Source organism: Staurois parvus, unplaced genomic scaffold (genome assembly GCF_062004578.1).
Source record: "Staurois parvus isolate SC_StPar_1 unplaced genomic scaffold, SC_StPar_1.0 ptg000365l, whole genome shotgun sequence".
NCBI classification, from domain to species: Eukaryota; Metazoa; Chordata; class Amphibia; order Anura; family Ranidae; genus Staurois; species Staurois parvus.
The window spans coordinates 7,005,195-7,023,161 of record NW_028318161.1 but is presented as its reverse complement, the minus strand read 5'-3'; the positions used below and the strand labels follow the sequence as shown (position 1 = coordinate 7,023,161).

The window sequence follows — 17,967 nt, the reverse complement described above, 5'->3', positions numbered from 1 at the left end:
GGATCATGCTTTGCTGGGATTTTTGCCTTTCTCTGGATCAACTGTGGGTATAGGATTATAACTTTTTTTTTGGTTGAACTGGATGGACTTTTGTCTTTTTTCAGCCAGACTAACTATGTAACTATGTACAGGCTCTGCATCGGAGTCCATACACCTGTCCCGACATACCTGTCAAACTGGGTGGTGTTAGGAATTCTGTATCCATTCACTTATATTGGCTGCCTGCACACAACTCAGTGCTAGTACAGAAATATAAACAAATGGCTCTGAGTGCTGTATGGGGCTGAATGCCCATGTGAATGAGCCTTAAATCATATGTTACCAGTGACTTGATCACCAGAACATCACCCTCCACTTTAACTAATTTCTAGTATGAAAAAAAAAACATCCAAGTGCCAACTATTCCTCTCTGCCAATCCCTGACCTGGCCTCCACCAGCCAAATGTATAAAATTCAAAATACTAACCACAACATACAAAGCCATTCAAAACTATGCCCCCTGCTATATCACCAACCTCATCTGCAGATATCAGCCAAATCATCCTCTCTGCTCTTCCCTAGACATCTTGCTCTCTAAGTACTTTTTCTCTCCCTTCCATGTTTGCCTCCAGGACTTCTCCAGAACCTCTTCCATCCTCTGGAAATCCCTACTCCAGTAAATCCTGTTAGCTTCTACCCTGTCCACCTTCAGCCCTGGTTCACACTGTGTAGGCTGGTTGCAGATGCAGGAACTGCATCTGTTCCTGCACCCACAGCCTCTTGAATGGCACTCCCACACATCTCAGCCCACAGCACAACTGCGGATGCGGAAACCGCAGGAAAATCGCATGGTTAAAGAGACTAAGCGATTCCATACAGCTGCGTTTTTAAAAAGGTGCATGTACCTTTTTTTGTGCAGGAAACGCAGGCATGGCAGCACATTCAAAAGATTAGGTTGCTATGACCCTGCAAATACAGCCTGCATGACCTGTACAAGTGTGTACCAGGCTTAGAGAATCTGTAAACTCATTTATTCAGGGAAGCCTACTCCACCTTCACCTAAAAACTGTACTTCAGCCACCTCCAAAAAATCATCCCCCACAGCTATTACCTTTCATATCACGTCCCCCTCCCTTTAGAATGTAAGCTCCTTGAGCAGGGCCCTCCTATTACAGTGACTGGATAACAAGACAGAAATACTGTATATAATTAAATAGATAGATTGATTTGTATTAAGAGAGACCAGACAAGACCACAAAACAATAATAGTGACCAGATCACCAGATATATTGATTAGAATTGACTCTCAGTGTATATGAACAGCAGTCAGTGACATTGGGGTTTTGTCTCTATGCAGTACCTTATCTGGTTTCTCCCCCACCCAGTCTCCTGTACTAAGAAACAATGGCTGATAAGAGTAGAGATAAGTGAGGTGAAAAGTTGTAAGAAGCTGCACACGTCTATGAGGAGTACTAAAGCCAGCCACTGACAGATCAAAATTCGTCCGATTTGGAAGGAATCATCCAAATTTCGATTAATCTATTGGTGGGCTGGTGGTACTGAAGTTGATCATTCAATCAACTTCAATACCACCAGCCTGTCGGGTTTTTTTTTTTTGCCCGATCACTTGTGGCAGCTATAGCAGCCAGTAGTTTATTTTGTATTCTGCCAGCGTGGAAGATTCCCTGCTCTCCACACCGGCAGAACACAATAGAGCTGTGGAAGGGATTCCCCCATCCACACTGACTATGTTAATGGAGTATTCGAGCAATTTTCTGTCCTTCAACCTGTGGTTGAAGTAAAGAAAATTGCATAGTGTATGGCATGTCTAAAGCTGGCAACACATTGATCCAATTTTATACAGTGTGTGGGCTGCCCTGTTCGCCAGAATTTGATTGTTTAATTGATTTCTGAAGCAGATTGAAAATGTTTCCATTGACAGCTGATGATCAGTGTATCCTAACAGCAATGTGTGCCACTGTCAGACAGAATGCAATGTGCCAACGGAGGGGGTATTTTCTCCATCCACATCGTTTGTGTTAATAGACAAATCTGTTGAACGAAAAGCTAACAGCGTAAACGAGCAGGTTACCCACTTTATGATTGTTATGGTTTCCCATTCACATAGCATAACTCATTTTTTTATGAACTTTATTGAAATGTCACACAGACCAGGGGCGGACTGACCATTTGGAAACTCCGGCACTGCCCGAGGGCCTGGGGTCAGTAGGGGGCCCCACGAGATGCCCCTGGTACCTTTTTCATAGGCTTTTTTGAGTTTGGGCAAGGACACAGGGGCCCCATGATCCCCTATTGCCCGTTGGCCCCTTGAGTTGTCAGTCCACCCCTGACACAGACATTTCATAAAATTCAATTAGCCGCCATGCAGTGCGAGGCAGTGCATGCACTAATATTTTTCAGCGCACCATGACCGCACACCACCGCAACGCAGTATTGTGTATTGGGCACACAGGAGACAAGGCATTGTGCCTAGTCATACGTTGAGACTGTCATGGCTGATTCTATGAAATTCTAGACATTCTCATAATGTCTTGTCCCCACACTACCACTCAATAACATACATTTTTTCTACTTTTTTACCCCTTTAGTGTTTAAAGCCCAGTGCACACTATATGAAAATCAGATGAACGATCATCCAGTTTTCCTTGATGTTTCACAGCAGGTTGAAACCGAGGATGGTACTAAAAAGGTACGAAAAATGACAAAGGGTTTTTTTGTTGTTTATTGTTTCTGATCATGTGCAATCTTTCGCATTGTTCGAAAACAGTACAATTAAACAAAAATCATTAGTTCTGTTCATGTATGAGAAAACTTTTGTAGTTTGTCCATTTGGAAAATCTGAATCAGATGTCAAAAGTTATGTACACACGTTACAAAAAAATCGGACAATCATGCATTGTATGGAGTTTTTCCTCAGATTTTCTCAAAGTGTGTACCCCACTTACCTCTAGTCTACAGCTGCCAATTGATGATTAAGAACTGCAAACACAGTACAGACAGCGATAATTATGTTAAACATTACTCCAAAGCTCCCCCCCAACATTACAAAGCAGGGAGGGCTCGTAAGGATTTTTTTACTATTATTCTTTTTATTAAATTTTACAAGTATAATGCACAAAAAATACAATTAACTGGCACAACCTGTAAAAACAAGAATAAAACAACAAAATTATTCCCACCCCCCAGCACCCTTCCCAACAACAGTGCAATGCCTTCATTAGAACAGTCTAGGTGTCTCAACATTACAAAATAGTGATTTCACATGTAGCAAACCCAGAGAACCACAAGCAAGGTAATATTAGACCATCAATGTATATGATCAATTTCCCAACAGATACCAAGGAGCAAACATAGTAGCAGGCAACATCTGCCATCCCCCTATAGATTAATTCTAGAGTAGAGGAAGCAGAAACCCAACAATGCCAGACCTTATCAAATTTTTTGGGAGAACCTCTAATCAAGTAGGTCGCCTTATATAATGGCAACATCTTGTTAATCAGGGATTTCCAATAAGAGATAGTGGGAGATGCAGGTTTTTTCCAATGGAGCAAGATAGCCTTACAAGCATAAAACAGGGTCACTGAAAGGAGGGTTTGCTGTGTGTACAGAGGTGCCAATTTCTCCACCAGCCCAAGAAGACACACCGATAGTTTGTGGAATTTTCATTATGGTAGGATCAAGCAGACACCGGACCACCTCACGCCAAAAGTCATAATTAGGCAGCATAAATAAAATATGGTCATAATCCGCAAAACAACGCCAGCATTCCGGCGAATCCGAGGCATATATACATGCTAGCCTAGCAGGCGTGTAGTATATTCTATATACCAGTTTAAATTGGATGAGTCGGTCTCTGGCCAATACCAAGTTACGGAAGGGATAGGCAGGTGAGTATCCTATCCCAACTGGTTGAATAAGATAATTAACCCTATCCCATGCACGCAAGGTGACTTTCATAAAGTCCGTTATGGGGGCCGAAGCTTGGGGACCTCTGAAAAGCAAATTGTGTAGCCCCCTCATATGAGCCCGCTAATGCAGCTTCTAGCACAGTGGCTGCATCTTCCTTATCTCTCAGAAGCCAATGGCAGGCAAAGATCATCTGACTTGCCAGAAAATACCTATATAAATCATGTAGTGCAAGACCACCCTGCCACAGAGGCTCCTGAAGTGCCTGGATCCCCAACCTGGGACGTGATGAACACCAGATAAATGTACTAAAGAGACCTTAAATTTTCCTAAAGTAGGAGTGAGGGACCCAAACTGGAGCGTTACGTAAAAAGTAAAGAAAAACAGGCAGAATTTTCATTTTAAGCAGATTGACCCTGCAAATCAGAGAAAGGGGCAGGTGTTTCCAGGCCTCTTTACTGTTTCAACTAGAGACAGCAGGTTAAGTAAAAAAAAAAATCAGTCACTTTTGGAGAAACAAGTATCCCCAGATAGGTTATTCTAGACACCCAAGGAATAGGAATCTGAGGGTCCATCCCAGCTCGAGCAGCGTCATCTAAAGGTTTTCAAAATCCGGAAGACAGCTTGTAATGAGGGCCCAGGGTAATTTAAAAAGAGTAGGAGATCGTCCACATATTATGCCGTACATTCCAGAATACCCCCCACTTCCAGTGCATTAACCTCCGGAGATGTCCGCAAAGCAAAACTATTGGCTCCATTATCAGAGCAAAAAGGGATGGGAACAGTGGACATCCTTGCCTAGTACCCCTATTCACAGGGAAAAAAAAGGTGAAATCCCAGTACTAATCTTAAATGCTGCAGTGGGGCAACTGTAATACAGAGAAATTCATGTGAGGAATATAGGCCCAAAACCCATATGGCGAAGGACAGAGATCATATAGTGCCAGTCCACAGAGTTGTAGGCCTTCTCCATGTCCAATGACACCACCACCCATATACCACAATTATCATGGTCAATCTGTAAATGTGTAAATAATCTTCTCAAATTAGTATCTGTGGATTTAGTAGGAATAAACCCTGTTTGCTCTGTATCAACTAAATCAGCAATGACCCGGGAAAGCCTCGTAGCTAATACCTTATTCAATATTTTAAGATCCAGGTTAAGCAATGCAATCGACCTGTATGAAGAGCATTCCATAGGATCCTTACCCAGTTTGGGTAACAAGACTACATGAACTTCAGACATGGAGGTAGGCAAAACAGAGTTATCCAGCCAGTATTAGTACAAAGAATGCAGCCTAGGTCTTAAAAGCCCAATATAATGCCTGTACCATTCAGCCGGAAACACGTCCGGGCCAGGTGATTTGTGAGGTGGGAAGGAACAAATGGCCTCTTTAATTTCTTCCACTGTAATGGCCCCATCGAGGAGTTCTGCCTCAGCCACCTCCAAGGTAGGGATAGACAGGTCATCAAGAAAACCTTCCAACGCTTCATCATCATAAGCCGGAATGGGGGCATACAATTTACTATAGTAGTTAACAAAACGTGTCTAAAATGATCACAGGATCAGTAGTTAATTCACCACTTAGGGTTCTAATACAAGGAATATTTGTCTGGACCCTCTGCTACGCCACCAACATGGCCAGAAGCTTGCCATTTTTATCACCCTGCTCAAAAAATGCTTCCACCCTCCTAGACCAGGGTGTTTGAGAAATTTCAGCCAAATGAAGAGCTAATTGTCATCTGGCCTCCAGTAATTTCTCAAATGTGACCAGGGAAGGATTTGAGGCATGCACAAGTTCGCAAGTTCATTCCTCCTCCTGTAACCAACGCAGGGTAGAATTATGATCATGTCTAGCAGTCTTAATAGCTGAAATAAACTGCCCTATACACAAGCTTTAAAAGCATCCCACACCACAGGGAGGGTTGTCAAGGAAAGATTATCCACCCAGTAGTCATCAAGCACAGGAGCCACTTGGAAGGACATAGTCTCCACATCCAACCACCCTGGGCTCAATCTCCATGCACCTCCCTGAACGCTTGAGGGAAAGCCCAAAGCCACCAAAAGCAGGGTATGATCAGACAGGCCCCCAGAAGGATAATCTGTAGACCTAACCATCTGAAGTAAGAATGCATTAGCGAACGCCAGATAAATTCTAGAGGAGGACTTCTGTGTTTTTGGAGAGATACGAAAAACTAATCAATTCGGGGTATTTCCATCACCACAGTTCCGCAAGGGTTAAAGCGGCAGCCCACACAGACAAGTCCTGTGAAGGCGCTCTCAGTGGATTGAATTTATCCTTTAGGGCATCCAAGATGCCATTGAAATCCCCAGCCAGGATAAGTGGGAGGTGAATGAACGAAGTCAATCTACCCATGAGCTCATATAGTACTTATACATTAAACGGAGGAGGTAAATGTACATATAACAAAACAATTTTATAGGTGAAAAGATCAGCAACAATCACTATATATCGGCCTCCTGGGTCAGAGACCAAGGCTCTCCGGAACTTGTCATTCAAACCACGTACGTTCCAAGAAACTAATTTCAAAAATGTTGTTATCGACATTAACTAAAAGTACAGAATATGTAAAGCGGATAAGGCAAATGTGTGAGGCACCATCTAGACATACATGCATGTGATAAAGTGACATTGCAAAAATAAAAAATAAAAAAAACTGTCCCTGTACACTAAAAGTGCAGAGAAAAAAAAAAAAAAGGAAAAACAACTCCCTGCTGTTGTGGAACAAACAACTGTCCCATAGACAACGAGTCCACTCAGCTTATACCCAAAAACCTGAGAAACAATTGAAGAGGTGTGCCTTCACCAAGGTAAGTTCATGTAGTCCAACTCCATGCGACAGACAGCCTGAGCTCCGGCCTCAGGATATGATGCATAGATGGGAATCCAGGGGCAGGGAAGAAAAAGGATGCCCCCTCATCTTTCAGACAGGAAGTCCAACTGGGGACAAAGTGTGGGTAATGTAGGCATGTCCCATAGGTAGGGACCGCAACAGGTGAAAGCTGCACTGCGGCAAAAGCTCCAGCGGAGCCCATGACAGGAACAAAAGGTCAGTACTAACTCAAAATTGTATCAAACCATTTACTGACCTCCAGAGCAGTGTCAAAGAATTTAACTCCTCCACGGGGAGATACTCGGAGCCTGTTGGGGTAGAGCATACTGTAGGAGATACTTTTTTCTCTCAAGCGTCAGAGGACATTGTTAAAGGATCTACGCCTTATTTGGGTTTCCACGGAGAAATCTGGAAACAGCATCACTCTAGTACTCTCAAAGGGCAATTCAGGTCACTTCCTGGCCTCTGCAAGAATCATATCCCGATCCCTGAATTGTAAGACTCTCATCAAAAATGGATGAGGAGGGGCTCCAGCTGGCCGATTGCCCATAGGTAACCTATAGGCTTGCTCGACCACATAGGTAGGAGGCATATCAGGTATATTAAATAGCAGCTTGAATAAGGATTCCGCAAAGGAAGCTGAATTCGAACCCTCCACTGCTTCAGATACGCCAACCACTCTAACATAGTTGCGCCTCTGCCCGTTTTCAGCATCTTCCACCTTGCTAGTCAGAGAAGTAACCTGGGATTACAGAGAGATAAGCTGAGCCGTATGTCAGTGTTGTGCATCTTCCGCTAAGCCAATTCAATCCTCTGCCTCAGTAAGTTTCCCCCTGATCTTGTCAAGATCATGGCGGATCAGTGTGCACTCCATTGCTAGGTGTTCTATTCTGAGCACCAACGCCACTTTACACCCCTCTATGGTGTCGGTTTAGTAATCACTTCTGATCCATGGTCCATTGCCTCTGGTGAGGCAGGAGCCACTGATGTGAGATAGGGGGCCCAAGGGTTTAGGAGAGGAGGCTGCACTCTCCATCCGTGGCGATCCATGTGAAGCCTTGCAGGAGGGAAGCAGCAAGATAGCTCTGGCCGAACATGTGGCCCACCCCTGTATCTTGCGCTGCAGCTTCGGATCTTTGGGCGGCCTTCCCCTACCTCTGGATGCTATGAAAAGTGGGTGGTCCTGACAAAGAGGGGAGTCAGGTAATGGCAGAAAGACAACACTGGAACCCTCACAGCAGGATAAATGACAAGGATGATCCCGAAGCTCTAAGCCTGCATGTCCTTCCCATCTCACATCCTAGCCATGACTGGCATGTAAGGATTTTTAAGCAAGAAAAAAAGCACTTAAAAAGATAAACCATCCATTTTTAAATATTTTTTAGGTCATGCTATACTAATGGTAACATGTATTAATGGAAACATGTAACAAATTAAAGTAGGTGTTACTCCACTCTGGCTGAATACATGGAATTACATCTTAATCCCTTCTTACAGAATTATGCAATGTACTATCATCAAAGCAGGCACAGAAATTATCCAACTAGACCACAGCATTCTGGGATCATTAAATATTGTATAGACAAATCAGTGACTAATAGCAATTAAGTGGAAACCATCTTTCATCCTTCTGACTACTTTTTTGCTTAAGGAAGGTGAAATCTTAAACATGAGTCAGATTTTTTTGTTCAACCAGTGGGTTGAATGAAAAAAAAAAAAAAAGACTTGCTTCCCCAATCCACATCAAATACTCCCCACTTAGCGATTGTGTTTTGACAGCGGGCAGACTTCACTACCTTCAGAACACACTGATTAGCACTGCTGGCTATAGCTGGAGGTACTGATCAGTTGGGAAAAGCCCACCAGGCTGGCTGTACAGAAGTCAATCGGTAGATCAACTTCTGTACAATCAGCCTTCCCATACATGGATCAAAATTCACAGTCCTTGCTGAATCAGACAAATTCATGTATTGCCGCACTTATCGGCAGTTAGAGCCCCTCACACATCTCCACTGCTCTTGGCACTGATTACTGAATAAAGTGCTTTAAATCACAAAGAAATGTACAACATCCAACAGACATGAAAACCTTCTCCTCTGTCTAGATTGCAATTGCTGTAACTTGGCTTCGTTTTCCTGTCTTAGTAGTTTATCATTTATATGAGACGAATAATTATTACCCCAAATGACCGCTTTCTCCAGCTATCGCCATGGACATGTCTTAAAACTGTTGGAACAAGAGTAGAAAAAAAACGGACTTTACTGCTGCTAATCTGCATTCCAGAAACAGCACAGAACATTTTAAAGCCTCCACCTCTTTTTTTGATGGTTGGTAACAATATTTAATGTTGCACTAAAAGTATATGTAACCCCAGTCACTAAAATCTCCTATAAACATTAACATATCAGTGATTTTCAAATCTGCAGCTTTGAGTGAAATAATATCTGGAAATTCTGCCATGAAGTCCCTTTTTAGACACTTTCTGGTACAGGCTGGCAGCACTATTTCCCTGTCTCCCAGTTGTGTTCTTGAGTTGTCACTCTGAAACACTGGCTGGAGGCTACAAGAGGTCATTTCAACACATATTACACAGACATGGTCTACTGTTGTCACCATCAGAAAGTCCACTCTGAGTAAAGCAAGGTATACATGAGTTGTCTTTTTTTTCTTTCAACCGTTTAGAAATATCCGCTAGATGCATATAAATGCAGGATAGAGGACTATGAATGTGATTAACTGAAATCGTCTCTACAAAGTCCACCTAAAAATAGATCAGAATGTCCCTTGGCCAGAAATAGCTGGACTCTTATCACAGAGTAGCTGCTGCATCATTTTTCCAGAGTTAAAGCGGTAGTAAACTTGTTCCAAAAAAAAAAAAAAGTTTCCATCTGCAAAGTAATATCATAATGTGATAGTATGCATTGTATGCAAAGCACATTATGTGAAACTTACCTTAAAATGAACCCCTCTAGTGGAGTGCTGTCACTGCTCACAGGGATTCCATCTTCACCCGTTCTTCTGTCAAGGTTCCCGGGTTGCAGGTGCTTGAATGGCTGATCTGCCGATGACATCACTCCCACACATGCGCGCGGGAGTTTCGGCCACAACACACAGCTACCTATGCTGTTCCTTCAGAGCAAATGCGCTGGTGACGTCACCAGCTCCATATTGCAGTTCTGTAGAATATCTCCTAAACAGTGCATGTTTAGGAGATATTAATTTTGCCTATTGGTAAGTTTTATTATAAGTTTACCTGTAGGTAAAAATATAAATGAGAGTTTACTACCACTTTAATCCCTCTTGTTAATGTATTGCACCAAATTTATAAAGCATTTGCAACACTTTGGGTTCTGACACCGTGCACCAAATTCAGATAGTTCTACAATGCGCCACTTTTACATTGTGTTGCATTGAATGCCCCACTTTTACATTTAGTCGCATTGAAGGCACCACATGTAACAATAGAGCTAATTATGACCAACTCTATTTTGGCGTACAGGGAAAAACTGGCTAAGACAGATTTTGCAAGTCTGACGTGCATTCTAAAATTGGCGCAGCATGAAATTCAAGTACAAGTTCTTGACAGGTACATGAAATTGACTCATTCTTCACCACTTTTAGGCTTCATGAGAGACATTTTGCAAAATCTGCCTGTGCAGTCTATGAATTCCAGGGATTGTGCATATATTGCTGTTATTCCAAACTAACATTTTTGTTACAATGAGCACAAGTCAATTTGACTAACATATGATTACTGCAATTCAGTCTTCTTCCACAATACCCATGAAAACATTTTGTAATGCACACTAAAGGATATTTACACACAGATATAATTAAAACTCTTTTAGGACCAATTCACACCTGTGCGTTAATCTGCGTTTTAGCGCAGCTGTAAAACGCAGATCAACTGAAGGACATCTGAAAAACAATAATTTCCTGTGTCCTATTCACACCATAGTGCTGCATTGACCTGCGCTTCACTAACATGCAACATGTATGCATTATGGCACAACGCAACAGATGTAAGTGAATGCAAGCGGATGCCGGCACAATGCACACGGCGCTAAAATGCATGTCAACAGACGTCAAAAATGTATGTCAACAGATAGCAAAATGTATATCAATAAACGGCAAAAAAGTATGTCAACGGATGTCAGTGTGCAACTAAAATGGATGGAAATGTACATCCATTCTCTATACATTTTAGCACAAGTCAGCGTGAATTGGCCCTTAAGCTGGAATGTGAGCGGACTCTGTTCCGCCACCTCCAGCACCGCCCAGTCTTCACTGATAAACACAGAAGGCAGTACAGGAAGTTTTCTACACTACTCACTTCATTTAACTCCCTGCAGTTGCCGGTATCATTTCCATGGCCATAAACTGAGAGTGTTCCCTGGTTCCATCACTGCCCTCTATCTAAACCCTCTGCTGTGAAGCTCATGCAGTCTGGAGCATGAGAGGGTGGTTGTACAGCACAAAATCACACAAGAGGTTTATAACATGACTGCATGAGATCAGAGAAGACAATAAGAATCTTGCACATCTTTCTCCTGAAAAAACATTACAGGTCCCAGATATTATTTGCACTTTAATGATGTGTTGTAACATCAAGGAAATATATAAATACATTGATAATGGGTGGGCCATCTATCAGCATAATTCATGGGTGCCTACAGTACATTTACTTTACTGGTACCAACTTTCCACATGTGTAATGAAACCACTAATTAATTTCTGTTAAAATCATATTTATTTATATTAAAATTGCAAAATCCCTAAAAGATTAAATTCATGAAAGACAACGTTTACATCACTTACCTATAGTACTTCCAGCCAATACCTAATCCTCAACAACCAACTCCTGGGAAAATGTTGGGTTCTACTGCCACCTGCTGGATAAATTTCACATTGCAACATATAGTGCTGACTTATTTTTCAGCACTGAATAGAACACATTGCACCATTGATATTGGTTTCTTTACTACAGGAGCTTATAATCTAATGTTCCCAGCACAGTCACATACTATTATTATACATTTATATAGTACAAATGCACTCTAATACAAAGCTTGCACTTGTTCCTCTGCAATCACACATTATTATAATACATTAATATAGCTTGAACATTACACAGAATACTAAACTATTTACATCAGTCTCTGCACCAGAGGAGCTTACAATCTCCAGCAGGTTGTTCTGCAAGGTGGTGCTGGCTCGCTCTGCTGTGCTCTCAGCCAGGACTGTCACCAATCTGGCTTCTCCCCAGCCATGATGCAAGAAGATCCAGGTAGAGGCTCCTCAGAGGGACTGAGGCCTACACCGCATGGTCAAGCTGACATGGATCCTGGGCTTGGCCCTATGCAGGGCGAGTCCTTACCAACTTTCCAGAACAGAGTGGTGAACAAACTTTGCCGTATAACTAAGGAGAAAGAGAAGCTTGATGTCCGGAAAGCAGAATTCAGGAAAAAGAAAACTCTGCATAGCAAGACCTGGAGTAGTAAGAGGCAAGACTCCAAGCTGAAGTTTCTGGAAGAGGCATTGAAGAAGCAGAGGTTGGTGTCCTCTCTGAAAGAAAGCAGCGGTGTGTTCAGAGAGAAGTATGAGAATGAAGAAAGTTCCAGCAGATGAAGGAGAGTTCCTGTGCCAGTACCAGCCAGAGGCTGAATACCACAGCAACGGGGACTGCTGAGGGGCAGGAGTTTATTGAGTAGTAAAGGTTAAAAGCACTTACAAGAAAGCAGTCAGATAAAAGCTCATCAGGTATAATGCTAGGGAGACACACTGAGCCGACCAGCGACCACCGTACTTCCAGGAGAGGTGTGGAACACCAAGGGGGTGGTAGCACGTTTCGGAGCATGTGCAGACACTTCTTCCTCAGATCGCCATGGGTCAATCATGAGTACTTATGGCTGCTTCTTGACAAGTATGGCCTGGAGCGGGGGTGTATCCATTGGCTAAAGACTTTATACAGAGGGGCTGAAAGCTTAATGCTTGTAAATGGTTGGATTGGGCGCTCTTTGGGGTTGGCTCAGTTGTGCGTCAGGGGTGTTCTTTGAGTCCTCTGTTATACGCGTTCACAATTGATCCCTTCATTCGAAGGTTAGAGAGTGGATCGTTGTGTGGAATTCCTTTGGGCATTCCTGGTGAGCCACCTCTGAGGGTCGTGGCCTATGCTGATGACACGCCTGTTTTCATTTCTGGGACGCAGGAGGTGATTTCAATGATTGAACAGTATGCTGAGGCATCTGGCTCAAAGACCAATCATGATAAGAATGAGGTCTTCTGGATGGGAGAGGAAGATGAAAGGCTTTGAGCTACTGGATGCCTTCCCAGAGCCCCAGAAAGAAATTAGAGTTTAAGGCTACGTTCACACTAGCCTTGTTTGCTAGCGGCAGAAAGGCGTTTGGGAAGCGTTTTTACCGCTTCCCAAATGCCTCGGATAATTCTTGCCTTCCCAAATGCCTCGGAGTTTGCGGTGCAGTTGCGGGGCGTTTGCGGAGCAGTAACAACATTCAAACTTCATTATAGGCGTTTGTAACACTCGGCAAACGCCTACCAACCGCCACTGAACCACACATGCGGCATTTGCAGAGCGTTTGCCGAGCATCAAAAAACACTCCGCAAACGCCGGACCAACGCTTGCCAAATGCTATAGGGGCGTTTGGCAAGAGTAGGTAAAACAGTCAAGTGTGAACGAGCCCTTAGGTATCAAATTTGCTCCTGGTGATTACAGCCTTGGAAATTGGCTACAAGATGTCAATGCCAAGGTTGCTAGCTGGAAGAATTGGAAACTCTTACAGTGAAAGGATTGACCTGATTAAAACTTACCTGATCCCGGTCAGCTTTGTCTGTGGTTTGCCAGTTTCTCCCTATGTGAAGATCTACAGCTGCTTCTTCCAGCTGTTATGCTGTTATGGGGGAACAGACTGAACCTCGTTAAGAGGTTTGTAACCTACCTTCCCGGGCAGATGGGTGACCTAGGTATGGTCAGTCCGGTGGTTTTCTTTACTCTGATGTTTTTTAAACATACCTGCTGTCAGTCTCTGGGTGCGTGGCTTCTATTTCTGTCCTTTCATGTCCCCTAGATTTTTATAAAATCAGATTTTTGGAAAAAGGCTGCATGCATGGGATAAATGTTTGTTTCTTAGCGTGAGGGTGTGTTCAGGTGAAGGTAGGGTTGTGTTTTTTGTAAAATTTTGAAGTTTTCGGATAATAAAATTAATGTTTCTTTGTATATAGTTCTATTTATGTTATTTTCAGAAAAAAAGCCATTTTCTTTTCTGCTATCTGCTAATGTAAGCTTGTTTGGAGATATATATATATATATATATATATATATATATATATATATATATATATATATATATATATATATATATACATACATATACACACAGTCAGGTCCATAAATATTGGGACATCGACACAATTCTAACATTTTTGGCTCTATACACCACCACGATGGATTTGAAATGAAACAAACAAGATGTGCTTTAACTGCAGAGTGTCAGCTTTAATTTGAGGGTATTTACATCCAAATCAGGTGAACGGTGTAGGAATTACAACAGTTTGCATATGTGCCTCCCACTTATTAAGGAACCAAAAGTAATGGGACAGAATAATAATCATAAATCAAACTTTCACTTTTTAATACTTGGTTGCAAATCCTTTGCAGTCAATTACAGCCTGAAGTCTGGAACGCATAGACATCACCAGACGCTGGGTTTCATCCCTGGTGATGCTCTGCTAGGCCTCTACTGCAGCTGTCTTCAGTTCCTGCTTGTTCTTGGGGCATTTTCCCTTCAGTTTTGTCTTCAGCAAGTGAAATGCATGCTCAATCGGATTCAGGTCAGGTGATTGACTTGGCCATTGCATAACATTCCACTTCTTTCCTTTAAAAAACTCTTTGGTTGCTTTTTCAGTATGCTTTGGGTCATTGTCCATCTGCACTGTGAAGCGGCGTCCAATGAGTTCTGAAGCATTTGGCTGAATATGAGCAGATAATATTGCCCGAAACACTTCAGAATTCATCCTGCTGCTTTTGTCAGCAGTCACATCATCAATAAATACAAGAGAACCAGTTCCATTGGCAGCCATACATGCCCACGCCATGACACTACCACCACCATGCTTCACTGATGAGGTGGTATGCTTAGGATCCTGAGCATTTCCTTTCCTTCTCCATACTCTTCTCTTCCCATCACTCTGGTACAAGTTGATCTTGGTCTCATCTGTCCATAGGATGTTGTTCCAGAACTGTGAAGGCTTTTTTAGATGTCGTTTGGCAAACTCTAATCTGGCCTTCCTGTTTTTGAGGCTCACCAATGGTTTACATCTTGTGGTGAACCTTCTGTATTCACTCTGGTGAAGTCTTCTCTTGATTATTGACTTTGACACACATACACCTACCTCCTGGAGAGTGTTCTTGATCTGGCCAGCTGTTGTGAAGGGTGTTTTCTTCACCAGGGAAAGAATTCTTCGCTCATCCACCACAGTTGTTTTCTGTGGTCTTCCGGGTCTTTTGGTGTTGCTGAGCTCACCGGTGCATTCCTTCTTTTTAAGAATGTTCCAAACAGTTGTTTTGGCCACGCCTAATGTTTTTGCTATCTCTCTGATGGGTTTGTTTTGTTTTTTCAGCCTAATGATGGCTTGCTTCACTGATAGTGACAGCTCTTTGGATCTCATCTTGAGAGTTGACAGCAACAGATTCCAAATGCAAATAGCACACTTGAAATGAACTCTGGACCTTTTATCTGCTCATTGTAATTGGGATAATGAGGAAATAACACACACCAGGCCATGGAACAGCTGAGAAGCCAATTGTCCCATTACTTTTGGTCCCTTAATAAGTGGGAGGCACATATGCAAACTGTTGTAATTCCTACACCGTTCACCTGATTTGGATGTAAATACCCTCAAATTAAAGCTGACAGTCTGCAGTTAAAGCACATCTTGTTCGTTTCATTTCAAATCCATTGTGGTGGTGTATAGAGCCAAAAATGTTAGAATTGTGTCGATGTCCCAATATTTATGGACCTGACTGTGTGTATATATATATATATATATATATTTTTTATTTTTTATTTTTTTTTTTGTACTGTATATATGTTTTTATTAACAAGATGTCAGATTTTGAATAAACAAAAATGTACACTCTAATGTCCTCCCATTATGCAGTCATTCTCTTATTACTGTACATTTATATAATTCGAACATATTCTTCAAGCCTGTACAAAGAACATTGTACCAGTCACATCAGTCTCTGTAGCTTTGTCTGGGTAACCAAAATGGCAAAAAAAAGAAGACTGTAATAACACCTCATCTACTGCAGTGACAGGTTGATCTTTATTTTCTGTAGACTTCTGTTGGTATTTTTATTTGATACATTGTAAAATACATTACAGCTACAGCCTCCTGAAGGATATTTATCAAGCAAATTAGGCCCTGTACACACTTGAGCAATTAGAAACTGGGGCAGAATTGGTGAAATTATTCCTTCTATTCACAGCAAAATACACACTGTTTGGGTGCCATTCATCCTGAATGAAAATTTTCAGCAATTATTGCGGACAAAACGAAAGTGTAAAAACATGCCTAGCTCAGGGCCAAAAATTGGTCCCTGAGCTTTATTGCTGTGACATACTCGCATAGGGAAGCCCATATAAGAAGCAGAGGCGGCTCTCTAATTGGGCAAATTAATAATTTGCCAGCTGACCAGCTTTAAAGGGAAAGTGATGCGGCAGTTCTATAGCTGCCAATCACTTTCACGGAGCCAGCAGTGTGGTCCCTCCTCCTGCCGTGGTTCTCGGGATCTCCTGCTCTTACTGGAGCCCGTGAATACATCTGACAACTAGGGGAGGGAGAGTGCTGTGAGACCGAGGCCTCGATCTATGCCGATCTGTGCTTGGTTAGATTGTGTGAAGGGCAGGGGAGACATTGGGGCCTATTAGACCCCTAATGTTTAAATAAAGAGTACCTGTCACCTGTCCAGTGCTACCAGATGGGGGTTTATTAACCCCTTGTGATAGCAATCAAGTAAAAATAAATGTATTGCCATATGTAAATTGCCATAACCCCCCTTGCCCCGCACACCTGTGCAAAAACACAAGCCCAGGGTGTGCACATGTATGTAAACCGCGGTCGCACCACACGTGTGACATATTGCTGCAAACGTCAGAGTGAAAACAATCATTCTAGCACAAGAGCTCTTAGTTAATTTTAAACTGATGTGCTGTAAAGTCTTTTAAACTGTCAACTATGGTGATTTTTGGGCAATATAGTTTTTGGCGATATCGCGGGTGCACGCAATTTTAACACATGGAATGTTTGGTATCTATCTATATGCAACCTCTTCTTTTATATTTTAACCAACAATGGGCATTCTAAATCCACTGTATTATATTTTTTTCCTGAAAATCTGCGTTTAATAAACAGTTGTGCAAATATAATATGTCATAAAAATGTGCAAATATCTTCTTTTTATTCTACAGGGCCTTTGCTTTCAGAAAATATATAATGTTATGGGAGTTTAAGTAAATTTTATTGCCAAAAATTTTGATTTTTTTTACATGTAGGCGAAAATAAAAATAAATTGCTCTGGAGCCAAACTGGTTAATGCTGCTGTGTGCAGGCAACATTGAGAGCCTGGTCTCACTCACCTCTCATGTAACCTAAGACTTCTGGAGCTCCAACTGCCAGCCAATGAGGAGTAATGTTGCATCTGCACTTGTTGCCCCTTCCATCCACCGCACGAAGATCTTAATCTGGGAAGGCCTGCTGCACAGCTGACAAGCAGACGGATAGACGAAAGATATCTAAATTTTGCCAAAGGCCTCACAAAGCCTACAGCCGCCTCTGTGTAGAAGCGTGTGAAAATCCTGCAAATAAAATTTGAGCAGGAACTATGTGCAGTGCTACTTCAGAACAGCAGAGGGAGGAATTTGTGAATGAAGCAAACCCGTATAATAAAATTGTCTCATAATCTGTTTTACTGCTCCTGTTTAGCATTGACGTGGAAAACTGAAAGATGCCCGTTTTCTGAGATGCTGAACCCCCAGCTTTAATTAAAGTAGTTATGAAGCCTAAACATTTTTCACTTTAATGCATTCCTTGCATTAAGGTAAAAAAAAAAAAAACAACATTTAGGCATTGGTATCCCCCCCCCCCATTTACTTACCTGAGCCCTCATTCAACCCAGCGCTGTGC

At 42.2% G+C, this 17,967-nt stretch overlaps 1 protein-coding gene across 1 annotated transcript in view; it reads right to left on the bottom strand.

Moving 5' to 3' along the window:
* STOM (stomatin) overlaps positions 1 to 17,442 on the bottom strand; it is a 94,847-nt gene extending 77,405 nt beyond the window's left edge. The window contains exon 1 of the mRNA XM_089685255.1: positions 17,421 to 17,442. Within this exon, the coding sequence (XP_089541381.1) occupies positions 17,421 to 17,427 (7 nt within the window). The 5' untranslated portion in view covers positions 17,428 to 17,442. The remainder of the gene's footprint in view (positions 1 to 17,420) is intronic.
* Positions 17,443 to 17,967: the final 525 nt, after the last annotated feature.